Source organism: Eptatretus burgeri, chromosome 1 (assembly GCF_056783735.1).
Source record: "Eptatretus burgeri isolate ZD-2024b chromosome 1, Ebu_testis_v1, whole genome shotgun sequence".
Lineage (NCBI taxonomy): Eukaryota > Metazoa > Chordata > Myxini > Myxiniformes > Myxinidae > Eptatretus > Eptatretus burgeri.
The window spans coordinates 1,536,441-1,553,996 of NC_140961.1; the positions used below are offsets into that span (position 1 = coordinate 1,536,441).

Genomic DNA, 17,556 nt, shown 5'->3' on the forward strand with positions numbered 1-17,556 from the left:
ACAGACAGACCAACACACTTGGCAAAAAAAATTTTTTCGTCAAGTAACAAACGGACCCAAACGCAATACCCTTTCCTTCAGCGAGGGTAATGACAAAATATATGAAACATTGAGCATTTTATTATTTTTTTTCAAACAATAATTGCATTGTTTCACATAATATGGTAATCAATATAGTGGACTGAACCAAAAGCCGGGATTGAGGGGGGGGGTAGAATGTATCATAAGCCAAATTTATTAACAGATAGATTTAATCCATACCAAAACAAAATATCTAAAACATTGAGCATTTTATTACATAAAAAAATTTGCAGAAACAGGAAAAAAAAATAACATAAAAAAAGTAAAAACATGGACGGATGAAATCTCAAAAAAACAACCAAACAAGGTAGTCATGACACCACATAACAATCCTCTTATGGATTACCATCATCATCATCATCATCATCATCATCATCATCATCATCATCAGTATGTGGGAAAGAAGGAATATTCCTGTAATCATCCCGGTCTTCTCCACAATATCTGGTATTACTTGCCATACCATTTGTGCATGCTTTTAGGACCGTGGGTCAGGAAGCTTTGATTCCACCAAACAATGTCAAGTTTGACCTTGAAGGATTGAATCGATTTTGCTTCCATCACACTATCAGGGGGATTGTTCCAATCCGTTACAATCCCCTTACTGAAGAACTTCCTTCGAATATCCAATCTCGACTCGTGTCTGCGCAGTTTGAATGTGCATCCTCGGGTATTTTGGTGGACCGCCCTCGTTAAGAACATTTCTACTCGTGTTCTTACTTCACCTACCTTGATGTTATAAACTGTGATCATGTGACCCCTTCTATGTCGATGGTGCATGGAGTGGGGATTTAGGGCTTGTAGTGGATGTTCGTACGTCATACCACGTAGCTCCGGAACCGGTCTTGTTGCTCGACACTGCACCCTCTCGATCTTGTCCCGGTCCATTTTATATCTCATATTCCAAAGGATATTGTCATCATCAAGGTGTGGTCTATCCAGGGTTGAGTACACGACAGGGAGAATATCTTTTGTCAAATTCGTATAAATGTCCTTTTGATAATTCCAAGTATCTGGTTTGCCTCCAGTGCCGCTGCTGAAACATGTTTGTGGAATTTGAGTTCTGAATCTATCACCACCCCGAAGTCCTTATTTTCTTGTACTTTCTGTAAGTCGATTCCACTCTTCTGATAAACAGTCAATGTGTTTGATCTTCCTACATGTGCCTGGTGTTGCCTTAATGGTTAGGGTGGTGGGCTTGGGATCTTCGGGACCTGAGTTCAAATCCTGCTTAGCTGTTGAATTAATACCAGGTGGGGTTGACACAGTCTGTCATCCTTCTGAGGTTGGCAAAGTGAGTTCCAGTTTTTTGGGATGATTGAGCCATTTGAGTATCCTGTATTGGAGTGGTGACTGTATATGCTCTGACTGAGGCGAGTGATCTCACCGTGAAGGACGCATTCTACGCCACGCTCGAGTCTGTGGTTGATCAGTGCCCCAGGCGAGAAACTCTTCAAGTCTTGGGGGATTTCAACGCATCAACTGGAACTGATAGGGACGGTTATGGGACGTGGAGGTCTCCATGGCTCTGGAACTATGAACCAGAATAGCACTAAGTTCCTTGACTTTGCAAGAAGTCATGGACTTAGGGTGGCTGGTTCATGGTTTCAGCACCCACAAGCTCATCGCTGGACTTGGTATTCCAACGCTGGTGGTGTGGCAGAGGGGATTGACCATGTGCTCGTTGATGGTCGCTGGAGGATGATCCAGAACTGCAGGGTCTACTGGAGTGCTCAGTTCCTCAATACTGACCACAGGCTTGTTGAAGCAACTCTGAAGTTGCAGCTTAAATTCAGGAGAATGGTACCATCCCAGCCTAGGCTGGATGTCGGCAAGCTCAAGGATGAGAGGGTAGCTTAGGAGTTTGTAAACAGGCTGAGTGGGGATTTGGGGGGTCTGGGTGCTTTGGGGAATCCTGAAGAGTTGTGGAGCGCCTTCAAGGCCACCATCTTTGATGTTGCCGGTGGATGCCATGGAACTCACCATTGGGCGAAGAATAATTTTGTCCCTCAAGGAGACACTGGATACCATTGACCAGAGTCGCAGGACCAGGCTGAATGGCAGAGTTGAGCTGTTCAGGGAGTTGAGGTGTAAAACTGTACGTGCACCGAGGGTGGACAAGGAGGCCTATATACGAGGAATCTGTGAGGGGGTAGAGCATCACCTGTGGTCAAGTGATTCTCGTCCTCCTTACAGGGGAATTCGTGTATTGCGTTCATCAAAGCCCGTCCCTCGGTGTACTACAGTTAAAGTTGAGGATGGTGAGCTCTTGACAGAGGAGTCCGAAGCGAAGGTCCGCTGGGACGGTTACTTTGAGCGGCTGTACCAGGCTGATCCCCCAGCTGTCGAGTTGGATATCAGGGGTGTTACAATCCCTATTGCTGACCCTCCAATAAACTGTGGTCCACCTTCATTTGTGGAAACACAGGCTGCGGTGAACCGGTTGAAATGGGGTAAAGCTCCATGGATCTGTGGCATCCATGCTGAACTTCTCAAGGCTGGTGGACATGCTGCACTCGTGTCGTTGCATGCAGTTTTGTGCTCTGCCTGGAACACAGACATCATCCCAACTGACTGGAAGAGGGGCCTTGTTGTCCCTCTCTGGAAAGGGAAGGGTGATCGCCTGCTGTCAGTGCAGGACTACAACAAACGCCATCCCAGGACACGAACAGCTCAAAGGAAACGCCGTCCAATGTCTCAAGCAACATAATCTGCTGCACCACCACCACGTCTCACTCGAGGGAATGTGAGATCCTCTCGTGACTGAACTTCATCTACCCGCTCGTCTTGAGTTCAGTAACCCACTCACCATCACAATATCTTTTGACATCTTATTTTTGTTGTGGGATTGTGATGGAGCAACGTCAAAAGATATCGTGGATGGTAATTCATAAGGGGCTTGTGGTGTCCTATTGTGGCATCGCAATGTGATGTCATTGCTACCTTGTTTGGTTGTTTTTTTGAGATTTTATGCCTCTGTTTCAAGATTTTTTTTAAGTTCTTTTTTTCTTGTTTTATTACCTCCACCACCGAAGGTGAAGGGGGTGATGTTTTCATCCCACTCTGCTTGTTCGTTCAAGAAAATTGGGCAGTCGATTTTGTTATTCTGTGTGTGTGTTTATCACCTCCAGGTCACAATTTTAAACCGATCTTCACGAAACTTTCACCACATGGTACAGATTGTGATGAGGATGAAGCCTGTTGTTTTTGAGGTCAACATCGACCAAAAGGTTAACATTGGCCAAAGGTCAACGATTAAGGTGATATTTCTAAAATCCTCGATTTTCATCTGATTGACTTGAAATTCGCAGATGATTTCTATTGTTACGAACCTGGAAGCCATTTGCACCCAAACAGACAGCAATCCCTAAGCTTAGTTATTTCGATAAGTATGTGTTTATAGTTAGAATCCTTCCTTCTGTCTAATGGGAATTTCGTGTGTGCGCTACAAGTTATTTCATAGTTCGGTTATTACATCTCACCACCTGCCCATCACACTCCATCATCACTGGCTGAAAGGGGGGGGGGCTCGCGGTCCCAGTCCTCGGCTTCCACCAACGTTCCACACGCAATGGGGCTTCACCGCCACCTTCCTCAAACACACGTGGAGGGGAGGGGCGGCTTTCTCCGGGCATGGCCGAAATCCCGCCCAGGATGGCTGTGCCCGTAAGATCCTGTCCAATTAGAGGCGAACAGCGAGATGTGCTGACCAAGGCCCCTCCCCACTGAGGGAGGTCCATAAAAGTTCCAGAGATGTTCTAAAGTGTTGTTGGTGGAAAAATGGGAGTGGAGTGGACGGAAGGTCGTTGTCGTGGTTCTTGTCGTTGGTGTTGGCACGAGGAGTTCTGTGGACCCCGAAGATTCACCACCCGAGCTCCACCACGAACCACGAGTCCCCCACGTGCGACTGGGGATAGGACCGAAGACCTTTCTCAGGTGCCGCATCATGGAGCGCACCTTCCCTCTGACGACCAGGTACAAGCCGGACCCTGGTCCCCAGCTCGCCTTTCCCTCCTTAGCTGAGGGACCGAATAAAAACCCCACGGGGCCCATTTATTTTGTGTGTGTGTGTGTGTGTGTGTGTGTGTGTGTGTGTGTGTGTGTGTGTGTGTGTGTGTGTGTGTGTGTGTGTGTGTGTGTGTGTGTGTGTGTGTGTGTGTGTCACAAGTTCCAAAATGTCCGTCCCGTTTGTGTACATTACAAATATAGCTTGCTCCGAACACTCCATCAAAATGTCAGGATAGTTTACCTCACATTACGCAAAATATTGTTTCAAAACGTTTTTAAGTGTGTGTGTGTGTGTGTGTGTGTGTGTGTGTGTGTGTGTGTGTGTGTGTGTGTGTGTGTGTGTGTGTGTGTGTGTGTGTGTGTGTGTGTGTGTGTGTGTGTGTGTGCGTGCGTGCGTGCGTGTGTGTGTGTGTGTGTGTGTGTGTGTGTGTGTGTGTGTGTGTGTGTGTGTGTGTGTGTGTGTGTGTGGCACCAGTCTGATAAGTAGAATTGTTAAGTGCTTTTGTTCATTGTACATTTTCCTGCATATTCAGATAACTCTGCTCTTTGTGCCCCCCTTGCCCCCCTGATAAATAAACCCCCAATTGTTCAATGTACCAGCTCGTTGTCTGTCACTTTCTTTCATTGACCCAGCACGGTGGGTGCGTATTGAGAATTAGTGAGGCCATTTGGGCCGGTAAGTTGTCATTGGGACCGGCGCGGCTCGGGTAACTCCCGCTCAGTACGCCGGACCCGAGTTGGCCCACGTGACTCGGTTCAGACAGTGGGCCGAGGGTGTGGTTTCCGCGGTAGCGAGATGGCGTGAGTACTTAGGTAAATTGGAATAGACAAGTGGACCCTACTTCACGCCATCAAAATATTGGCGACCACGGTCCTTTAAATGACTCCTGACCTTTTGGACTTATCCGAGAGACACGACCTAAATTCTTGGTGTTCGGTACGCCGGACCCGAGTCGGTACACGCGACTCGGTTCGGACAGAGTTGGCCGAGGGTGTGGTTTCCCCAGTAGTTGGACGGTGTGAGTACTTAGGTAAATTGGAATAGACAAGTGGACCCTACTTCACGTAGTCGAAATATTGGCGACCACAGTCCTTTAAGTGACCCGTGACCTTTCGGACTTATCCGAGAGACACGACCTAAATTCCGGGTGTTCGGTGGAGACGACCCTACTGCTCCACCTTGCGGTCGTTTATCGCCACCGAACCCCGGCCCACAACAATATTTCGGCTCACTGAATTCGACCACCAAGTATTTTTGAGGTCCATATTGGCCAAAAGGTCAATATGGACCATATTTCTAAAATCGTCAATTTTCATCCGATTCACTTGAAAGTTGAAGAGGATTTTCCCATTTGGTCATTGAATCCAAACAGCAATTATTGTTGAGATCAAATTCTTCTTGTTTGTCTGTTTGTGTACACTGTCCAGGATATCTCAAAAAGCTGTGGACGGATTCGGACGAAACTTGGAGGACATGTTGGGTGTGTCGCAAGGACGAACTGATTTAATTTTGGTGAAGATCCGAATCTGGATCCGGATCTGATAAATTATTTAAGTGATTCTTCACCAGTGAGAGATGGGGCCAGAAACGATACACTGTACATATCACGATATTTAAACATGGAGTGGGCCCGATATGTTCTCGTGGATCAGGCATTGTGTGCCGGAGGTATTTGCTCTGCCGAGGGCCCTTCGAGTTCAAAGATGACCAGTGAGACTGCATCCAGCACGGAAAAGAACGAACACATCAGTACTGTACTCCATGTACAGTATTATGGAGTCGACAGCAATCAAGTTCCAAAATGTCCGTCCCGTTTGCACACATTACAAATATAGCTTGCTCTGAACACTCCATCAAAATGTCAGGATAGTTTACCTCACATTACGGAAAATATTGTTTGCCAAACGTTTTTAAGCGAATCTCGCGATAATTTGCACAACGTCACGCCAAGTCTCGCGATAATTTACACAACTTCACGCCGAGTCTCGCTATAATTTACACGTCACGCCAAGTCTCGCGATAATTTACACAACGTCACGCCAAGTCTCGCGATAATTTACACAACTTCACGCCGAGTCTCGCGATAATTTGCACAACTTCACGCCAAGTCTCGCGATAATTTACACAACGTCACGCCAAGTCTCGCGATAATTTGTACAACTTCACGCCGAGTCTCGCGATAATTTGCACAACTTCACGCCGAGTCTCGCGATAATTTACACAACTTCACGCCGAGTCTCGCGATAATTTATACAACGTCACGCCGAGTCTCGCTATAATTTTTGACTGTGCTTGGAACGAGAAACGTGTACAGTTGTGACTGTGCGAGTTATTGAAATTGCTCTTGAGGTCGACGAGTGCAGGGTCGGCCGATGAAAGTGCAAGGGCACAATATTAACTATTATTATTTTGTTTAACAACAAGAAGCAGCAGAAGAAGCAAAATGTCCACTGGAGGGCTCGAAGCCCTGGTAAGGCTGAGGTGAAGGCCTCGACCTAGTACATGGCACGCTCCGCGGAATAACTTTGTGTTAGTTCGTCCTTTTTATAACGTGACAATTTGTTTTATGCTGTGTTGACCATATTTTGCTTTTGTTATTGAAGCTGAAGGAAGAAACAGCGATCCCCAACACTGGTATTTATATAGATACTTGCAGAGTACCCACCACAACGCTATTTGGGCGGTGTATTGGAAAAATAAAAACCAGGGTCACGTGCATGAAGCAAAAACCGTATTTACTGTTTATAATTCAAAACTCCTCACTGTACTGTAAAACGTGGGGACGGGACAACTGTACTGTAAAACGTGGGGACGGGACAACTGTACTGTAAAACGTGGGGACGGGACAACTGTACTGGAAAACGTGGGGACGGGACAACTGTACTGGAAAACGTGGGGACGAGACAACTACTGTAAAACGTGGGGACGGGACAACTGTACTGTAAAACGTGGGGACGGGACAACTGTACTGTAAAACGTGGGGACGGGACAACTGTACTGGAAAACGTGGGGACGGGACAACTGTACTGTAAAACGTGGGGACGGGACAACTGTACTGTAAAACGTGGGGACGGGACAACTGTACTGTAAAACGTGGGGACGGGACAACTGTACTGTAAAACGTGGGGACGAGACAACTACTGTAAAACGTGGGGACGGGACAACTGTACTGTAAAACGTGGGGACGGGACAACTGTACTGTAAAACGTGGGGACGGGACAACTGTACTGGAAAACGTGGGGACGGGACAACTGTACTGTAAAACGTGGGGACGGGACAACTGTACTGTAAAACGTGGGGACGGGACAACTGTACTGTAAAACGTGGGGACGGGACAACTGTACTGTAAAACGTGGGGACGGGACAACTGTACTGTAAAACGTGGGGACGGGACAACTGTACTGTAAAACGTGGGGACGGGACAACTGTACTGGAAAACGTGGGGACGGGACAACTGTACTGTAAAACGTGGGGACGGGACAACTGTACTGTAAAACGTGGGGACGGGACAACTGTACTGGAAAACGTGGGGACGGGACAACTGTACTGTAAAACGTGGGGACGGGACAACTGTACTGGAAAACGTGGGGACGGGACAACTGTACTGTAAAACGTGGGGACGGGACAACTGTACTGTAAAACGTGGGGACGGGACAACTGTACTGGAAAACGTGGGGACGGGACAACTGTACTGTAAAACGTGGGGACGGGACAACTGTACTGTAAAACGTGGGGACGGGACAACTGTACTGTAAAACGTGGGGACGGGACAACTGTACTGTAAAACGTGGGGACGGACAACTGTACTGTAAAACGTGGGGACGGGACAACTGTACTGTAAAACGTGGGGACGGGACAACTGTACTGGAAAACGTGGGGACGGGACAACTGTACTGTAAAACGTGGGGACGGGACAACTGTACTGGAAAACGTGGGGACGGGACAACTGTACTGTAAAACGTGGGGACGGGACAACTGTACTGTAAAACGTGGGGACGGGACAACTGTACTGTAAAACGTGGGGACGGGACAACTGTACTGGAAAACGTGGGGACGGGACAACTGTACTGTAAAACGTGGGGACGGGACAACTACAGGAAAACGTGGGGACGGGACAACTGTACTGTAAAACGTGGGGACGGGACAACTGTACTGGAAAACGTGGGGACGGGACAACTGTACTGTAAAACGTGGGGACGGGACAACTGTACTGTAAAACGTGGGGACGGGACAACTACAGGAAAACGTGGGGACGGGACAACTGTACTGTAAAACGTGGGGACGGGACAACTGTACTGGAAGACGTGGGGACGGGACAACTGTACTGTAAAACGTGGGGACGGGACAACTGTACTGTAAATGGTGCAGACTTGTAATACCCTCACCCACCTGGAGGCGGTGCTACACGGTACACATTCACATCGAGAATGTACGTCCCCCTCTCAACCCCACCCCAAGACCACCGGCAAAAATTAACAAGCTCAAATGAGCTAAGATCCTCGTCCTCTTAATGATGACGTCATAGAAATGAATATGACTGTGATGTATCAGGTTTGCGATAAATTATCTGTGCTAATGCCCGGCTTGATTCCCGCAAACACAATTCAAACAGCCTAGTTTCGGAGATAATGGTATAGGCGATTTCCATTCGCGGCGATATTATGACGTCAACTTTTTTTTTTCAAGGAAGAATTTCCAAAATCGCAGATGGTTACTGCCTGCGCGTGGGCTTTCTGCATATACATGGCAAGTTTCACGAAGATCCAATGAAAACTCTGGGTTGTGAAACAAAAAATGTCAAAAAATAGGAATGACGTCATAAAAATTGATATGACGTCATGGTGATGTTATCATATGTGCGGTAATTCATCTCTGCTAATGCCCTGTTTGATTCCCACAAACATAATTCAAAAAGCTTGCCTAGTTTGAGATAATTTTTTTAGGCAATTCCCATTAGCGGAGATATTTCGACATCATAATTTTTTTTTTGGAGGAATTTTCAAAATCGGAGATGGTTACTGTCTGCGCAGGGTATTTTTACATATATACGCCAAGTTTCTGGAAGTTTCGATGAAAACTGTGGGCTGTGAAACAAAAAAGTCCACAAGAAGAAGATGAAGAACAACAACGTGAGTAAGACTTAGAGATCCTCCAAGAGGATCTAAAAAACACACCCCGAAACATTAATAGGGGTCATGCTGATCATACATAGCAAGTCTGGATGTCATTGGCCCAGAACTGTACGAGGAGTATTGTGCCAAACAAACCCACAAACACCGTCTGTGAATTTTAGTAAGGATATATATATATATATATATATATATATATATATATATATATATATATATATATATATATATATTTGGAATAGGCAAAGCCTAGAAGCGAACATAGAATTCTTCTTACATTCGCTTCTTAAATATATCAAATTAAAGTCTTTTTGCAATGAAAAAATAAATAATACCTTAACATTACCTTCACAACAACTACACCGCCAAAAACAGGATCTCATCTGAAAAAAAAAAACACATCCTCAACATTACTTTCACAACAACAACTACACCGCCTAGAACAGGATCTCATCTAAAAAAAATAAATATTACCTCAACATTATACCTCAACATAACCTTCACAACAACAACTACACCGCCTAGAACAGGATCTCATCTAAAAAAAATAAATATTACCTTAACATTACCTTCACAACAACAACTACACCGCCTAGAACAGGATCTCATCTAAAAAAAATAAATATTACCTTAACATTACCTTCACAACAACAACTACACTGCCTAGAACAGGATCTCATCTAAAAAAAAAATATATTACCTCAACATTATACCTCAACAACATTACCTTCACGACAACTACACCACCTCGAACAGGATCTCATCTAAAAAAATATATATATATTACCTCAACATTACCTTCACAACAACAACTACACCGCCTAGAACAGGATCTCATCTAAAAAAAATAAATATTACCTTAACATTACCTTCACAACAACAACTACACCGCCTAGAACAGGATCTCATCTAAAAAAAATATATATTACCTCAACATTATACCTCAACAACATTACCTTCACGACAACTACACCACCTCGAACAGGATCTCATCTAAAAAAATATATATATTACCTCAACATTACCTTCACAATGACAACTACACTGCCTAGAACAGGATCTCATCTAAAAAAAAATTATTACCTCAACATTACATTCACAACAACAACTACACCACCTGGAACAGGATCTCATCTAAAAAAATAAATATTACCTCAACATTATACCTCAACAACATTACCTTCACAACAACAACTACACCACCTGGAACAGGATCTCATCTAAAAAAATAAATATTACCTCAACATTATCTTCACAACAACAACTACACCGCCGAGAACAGGATCTCATCTAAAAAAATAAATACTAGAAGCGAATGTAGACTTCTTCTTACATTCGCTTCTGACTTTACCTACAACTTGTTCACAACTGTATACGCAATTTCCGGTTACTTCGGCCTGGATTCGGGATCAGCGATCAAATAATGTAAATCACGATTAAAAATTATTTTTGATGATGCGGGAGATATCTTTATTAAAATCAGTGGAGGAAATATACACCATGTCTGATATTATTTGGATCTTTCATGTCTCCGACGATGCCTTTATCTCCCGACATGCATCATTCCCTATGACAAAAACTGGAAACAAAAAATAACCAGAAACAAAAAAAAAAACGGAAGCAAAAGGGTCATAGCCAACGACACGGATTCACAATTGCCATGGTATTGTGTTGTTTTTGTTGTTTCCTATTCTCTCATGTGCACGCGTTAAGTAATATTCACAAGATAGAAATAAAACCCAATCGTGTTTATACACTGCACAGCGTTTAACAACAACCGGAAGCAAAAGGTCATAGCTAACGACACGGATTCCAAATAGCCAGGGGTATTGTGTGTTGTTGTTGTTTCCTATTCTCTCATGTGCACGAGTTAAGTATGAAGCTCACTGCGTTCGCTGTAATGTACATCTTTGTAAGTTCTTGTGAGTTGTGACCATTGCGCTGTACCCCTTTTGGGTTGTGTGTGCTTCGTGGAAATGTCCTGCGGAGATCTCTGTCCTCTCTTTCCTGAAGGCTTGTGAATACACCAATCATGCAGAGTCCTCCTGAGATGAGATCAGAATTTTTCCCATTTGTGCCAGCACACAATGGCCTGCACCCTCCTGTTTGTTTTCAGGGTGCTGGTGATGCATTGGCAGCAGCAAATGCGCTTTCCTGTCCAGCTGAGAGCTACAGCAATGATGTGAGTGCACACACACACACGCACACACATTGTCACCAGGTTTCAGTAGTTGGTAGTGGAATGTAATTGGTAAATTTGCTCTGAAAGTCTAGTTTTATTTCTGAATGCCTGTCATTTAAAGGAAGCTAAACTCGAACATCACAAATCAATTTTACTGGATCAAATATTTGTAAAGTTTTTAAACTTCACATCCACGTTATGACGTGCTGCACCAGAATAATCAACACACGCATCTTATTGAACACTCAGTAAACGGGGTGGAAATGGTCGTGGCGGCCCCTGATTGGATGGCATCTATATTTATATATTTTGCAGCCAATCGGTGCTCTCCAATGGCAAGACGAGGATCAGGATTCCCCGTTGTCAAGGAAACTCCACATTGGCCCATTCACCAGATGTCCCCCATAGAAAGTCATGAAACTCTCCCACAAAACCTTAATGCTCTTGTTTTCCAATAATGATGCAAAGTGAAAATTCAATATTAATATTTGGTAATTGTCATTGATTGAAATTTAAATTTGGTTTATTTTTTTCATCGTTAACAGTCCCCCTCCCCCATGTTACATTTATATATCTTCATTGTGTTCGTGGTTCCTCGGAAGATTGCGCTCCACACAGTGCGTCCCTGTTATGGACTTGATTTCCTTGTCGGTGTAGGACTGTACTTAATCCATCATTTGTAAATCTAAAACAGACACATTCTCTCATGAACACTTTTACCATTGCAGCCTCTGCTGGAAATTGCTTGGGCAACGAAGGCGTACGAGTTTTCAGAGATTCACTACAACGTAAGTAGAAGCGTTGCCTGACAGTTTGGTTGTAAATACTGTTTCGGCATTGTCATGTTTTGTACACTTTTCCAGCCTTGGAATCAAAATCGCTTTTGATGCTCCAAAGACGTGGTTGTGATATTCCCAAAATTCCAATTTTTAACTGTCAAGCACACTGCAGGTAGTTGTTTGATGCTCACCCTTTATAGTGTGTATCAGGCTGAAAACTACTCAAACCCTGCTTTTGCTTCTGGAGGTCTTCACAAGCTAAGTTGTACATGCATGCGAAATGTCCTCGGAGACGTGAAAAATCGTGTTTTTGGAAATTTTGGAAACACAAAAATTGCTGCAGAAACTAACGAGAGTTCACAAAACACCTTACCCTACGCGGTCTTGAGAAAAAGGACATGGGAAGGGTCTTTGCAGCACTTGCTTTGCGTTTCCGGGCACAATCTATAATGTCTACTGTTGTGGTGCCGGGGGTCGGTGGCGAGGACGACCGCTAGACGGAGCAATAGGGCCGTCTCCCACCGAACACCGGAATTAAAAGGTCGCCACCCCGGATAACTCCGGAGTCGACGGGTCGCTTAAAGAACCGTGGTCGCCAATATTTTGACAGCGTGAGACGAGAACACTTATCTAATTCCAATTTACCTAAGTACCCACACCGTCTAACTACTGGGGAAGCCACACCCTCGGCCGACTCTGTCCAAACCGAGTCGCTATCACCAACTCGGATCCGGCGTAACCGAGCGGAAGTTACCAAGCCGCGCCGGATCAAATGAACAATTTATGGCACAAACGGCCTCACTACTTCTCAAGCCCGAACCATGCTGGGTCAATGGAAGAAAACACGGACAACAAACTGGAACATTTAACAGATATTTATTTACAATAATATAAAGATACAGGGCAGACTTATCACTAATATACAGGCAGGCAATGTACAGTGAGCAAAAGCACTTAACAATTTCTACTTAACAGACTGGCGCCACACACACAGACACACACACCCAAAAGAAATGGACCCCGTCGGGTCTTTATCGGACCCTCCAGCCGAGGAGGATAGGTCAGCTGGGAGGTCAGAGTCTGGCCGGGTACCTGTCCGCCTCGTGCGGTCACACCGACTCCAACCCACCACGGTGGGACTCGTACCCACGACCCGGAATCCACCGAGCCCAAGTTCCTAGCTGCCACGAATGACGATCGAGCACCACGGTCCTGGCTGCTCGACCACCACCACCACGAGGAACCCCGCAAAAGACCGCAGACCACGATCGCAGACGACGACGACTCTACTCTCCCTACTCTTACGACAGCTCGCCACCTTCTTTTATCCTTACCCCCCCCGCCCCCCCTCGCGGGTCGAGGGAACCGCTCTGAGGTAACTTGCCTCCGGATTGGAGGAGGTGTGATCAGTGGCCTCCCCTTATTGGTCAGGCCGAACACTCCATCTGGCTAAGGCGGAGTCGGCCCTGAGGTGATGAGCCTCCTGATTGGAGGAGGTCCGGTGGGAGGGGGCAACTACCACCCTCCCCCCGTGCGTGTCTGAGAACCCAGACGGAGGAACAACCAGGGGAGCACCCTATTCTCCATCCACCCTTGTAGTCCATCGGTCAATGTAAAAAAATTAAATCTTGTCATATTTTTGTATATAATCTTGGCAAATGCATTTAAATTCCTCTAAATAGTATTTAGGACATTATAAAACGTGTTGCCAGTTTTTCTATTTGGTCCCGGGGTGATTTCTGAGCAAAAGTACGAAAAAAATTTGTAGTTGCCGTAAAAATATTTTTCAATTTTTGGGGAGCCAGACTTTTGACAAATGCATTTCAATTCATCCAAATTATCTAGTAAAATACGAAAACAAATATTGCCAATTTTTTCTTAAGGTATTTTGTGCCCTCAGAGTCAAAATATGGTTAGATTGTTTAAAAATTTAATAATACAAAATACTACACTAATTCTATGAACAACTGATATTTTATGATCTTAGGTAACATACTGGGCTGCAGGCGTGGATCTAGGAAATTTCAAGGGGGGAGGGGGGCGTCGGGCCCGACTCACGAGTGCCGAAGGCGCGAAGTCCATGAGGGAGGTCTGGGGGTCCTTCCCCAGAAAATTTTGAAAAATAGGCACCCGGAAATTCGTTTCTGCAGCCTCTGCGGCCTGCTTGAGGCTCAGCAGAATCTCTAGCAAAGCTGGAGTGTATATGTGAGAAAATTTTGCAGTTTTTTTGGTCTGGGGGGGGGGGGTTTGGCCTCCACCCCCCCACCCCCCCCCCCGTAGATCCGCCACTGGTGTCACCTAATTACTGCAATTTTTTTTTTTAAGTTGCAGATGAATACGTCCCAGCTACGACTTCATTGCTGTTACAAGTTCTGATTGCCGATTTGTGTCAAGCCCAACATCTGCACCTTCACAGAGAACATAAACGAAGATGGCCACCTCTGCAGCATTAGGAGAACCACCTATAAAGAAACAATCAATTGACTTTGACCTCTGCCTCAAATGCCAAGGAGAGCAGTGGGTGAACACTAAAAACAAAGGGAGAGAGCTGGAGTCACTGACTTATCCAAAACTTGAAAGCTGTCAGAAATTTCTTGACTATACCAGTCAAAGAGCTGAATATAGGAATCCTGACTTCGTTCATTTGAATCAACGGCTGCATGGTTTGTCAGTGGAGATGTTGGAACGGAACCATGCTGTATGGCACAGGACATGCTACAGTGAGGTGACACACAAAGGGCACACTGACAGAGACAAAAAGCGGTACGAGAAAGCACTGTCTGCGAAGAGTTCAAGCGTGTTGTCATACAAGAAGGAAGGGGGACGACCCATGTCAAGTAGTACCACTATGCCTGATAGCAGTGAATCTGCTGAGTCAATGAAAAAGGTCACTCACATGATCCCACGTCAGTCCGTTCAACCGAGAGCTTTGTTTCTACTGCCAACATATCAAACACGAAAAGAAACATGCCAGATCTGGTTCAAACCCAGAGCAGGTTCACTTATGCAGAACTTCAGACATTGGAAAATCAGTCAAAAAGATTGTAGATGCCAGTCATAATGACCAATGGAAATTGAATATGGCAGACATCCTTGTGGAGGGAGACTTCCTGTCCAGGGACATCAGGTACCACACAAATTGCCACACAATGCACTGGCAGCGTTATGTGCAGCAGCCCCAAAGGCTCAGTTACAGGGACAACCAGTCAGACAAAGACACTGTGGCATCTATTTCAGCGGAGATTGAATTATTTGCCGAATTAAAAGAGCGCTTGAATCAAGGAGACATCATCACACTGACCCAGGTGGCTGCACCGTACACCAATATGATGCACGATCATGGAATTCACAACGAGAAAATCACTCGGCAGGTCCTCTTGGAGAAAATCCAACAGAACATCACAAATTTCACAATCACTGATGCACGAGGGAGGAAGCCAGCAGTCCTACATTCCAATGAAGCTGGTCGCTCTGCCATAGACCAGGCAATAGAGGAGAGAGACATCAAAGGAGAGATGAACACAATCTTCCGGTGTTCCAACATAATTAGGCAAGCTGTCCTACGGTCTAGAAAGGATGATCCATGGTCCTTTAATGGGTCACTGGTCAGGTGCAGTGAATCAGGTGTACCAGCTGAACTGATCATCTTCACAAGATGGGTCTTGCAAGGAGCAAAAGCGGCAACAACCGAGACACGCACCGAACACTTGCACAACTCGTGTCTCATCCTGTCTCAATCAATAGTACAGGCCTGCAAGACAGACAGACAAGTGACACTCACCCCCATGTCATCAGAGTCAACATTCCACAGTATGTTTGAAAGTCCGAATGGCAGTCTTGCAGGAGTTGATGGCGGTCAAGAACTTCAATAACTGCAGTGACCTTGGCACATCATATGTCAAGATCATCGACTCAAAAGCTCGAGGGTATGACCAAGTGAGGGTTATCTTTGATAACTATATCAAAGTATCTTCACTGAAGGAAGACACAAGAGAACGGCGCAGAGGGCAAGTCAAAGGGAATCCGATCCTACATAGTACAAGATTCCACCTGCATCAGAGACAAAGGTACTTTTCTCGCAAGCAATGACACAAAGGATTCACTCACTCTGTACCTGGCTCAAAAACTCATCGACATGAGTACTGCTGGGAACCTGGTGACCATGACATGCAGTGGTGTCGTGACGAACTCCGACTGCCCTGTCTCTACAGGTGTGAGCACACATGAAGAGGCAGACACTCTCATGATTCTACATGCGGTGGAAGTTGCAGAAACAGGACTCAGAGTCCACCTATACTCCCAAGACACTGATGTCCTACTCCTGGCTCTTCGCAGGGTGCCACAACTGGGCATCAAACCAGCAGTAATAATGGGCACCAGGGAGCGCAGTCACAAAGTCATGCTGAAGCCAGTCTATGACCAACTTGGTCCAGATAAAGCATCTGCTTTAATCAACTGGCACGCACTGACCGGGTGCGATACAACTGGACACATATGAGGAAAGGGCAAAAAAGGATGCTTCACAGCATTCCTTGCATCAAGCCCCACGGTACTTGCTGCACTTGCTGGGCTTGGAGAAGGAGTAGAACTGTCCGCTGAAGTGGTCAAGGGCTGTGAAGAGTTCTTGTGCGCACTATTCTGTCCTAGACGACTCCACATCACCCAGGCGAAGGACCTCAGGTGGCACCTCTTCAAACTACTGAAGCCTGAACAAGGAGTGGACAAACTACCACCTACCCATGGTGCTTGGTTGGAGCATATCAGGCGAGCACATGTACAGGCGAGTATTTGGTCACAGGACCTGATCCTAGACCCAGTCATCCCCAACCCTCTGGAGCTTGGATGGTAGCAGCAAGATGGTCGACTGGTGCCAGTGCTGACCGTGGAAGCACCAGCTCGAGATGCAGTTTTGCAGCTGACGCGACGCAGCTGTGCAGCCACAGGCAGGACATGCTCAGGCAGGTGTTCTTGCAGACACTACAATCTTGTCTGCACCAAACTCTGCCACTACACGGGAGATGAGGACAAATGTCACAACACACAACCCACTGTAATTGGACGAGATGAGGAAGAGGAGTAACGCAAGGAGCAAGGACTCAGGTGTAAATACAGTATATGTGGTTTGAAGTGGGACACATTGGTTCACGATAGGGGTGACTGATGTTTGCAAAATTCTTAATGCGACACTTTGTCCATTGGAAATTCAAATGCTCATCTTTTTGAGACTCCATGTGCTGGTACTTGTAGTGAAGAATTATACATTAATAGCATTTAACTGCACAATATTCACACACAGGGACTCATGACTACATGGAAACATATTCTCATCGTGGATTGGATCATCCTGATCATTTTAAGGGGTCACACGGTATACTT

The 17,556-nt window shown here is 45.6% G+C and overlaps 1 protein-coding gene across 5 annotated transcripts in view; it reads left to right on the forward strand.

Moving 5' to 3' along the window:
• Window positions 1-6,325: 6,325 nt before the first annotated feature.
• The window catches only part of PBDC1 (polysaccharide biosynthesis domain containing 1), a 48,694-nt gene continuing 37,463 nt past the window's right edge, over window positions 6,326-17,556 (forward strand). For 3 of the 5 annotated variants that reach the window (XM_085870426.1, XM_085870433.1, XM_085870442.1), the window contains exons 1-3: window positions 6,326-6,560; window positions 11,233-11,401; window positions 12,130-12,189. In XM_085870426.1, the coding sequence (XP_085726552.1) occupies window positions 11,252-11,401; window positions 12,130-12,189 (210 nt within the window). In that variant the 5' untranslated portion in view covers window positions 6,326-6,560; window positions 11,233-11,251. The remainder of the gene's footprint in view (window positions 6,561-11,232; window positions 11,402-12,129; window positions 12,190-17,556) is intronic. The other 2 variants (XM_085870449.1, XM_085870454.1) reach the window with 1 other exon arrangement.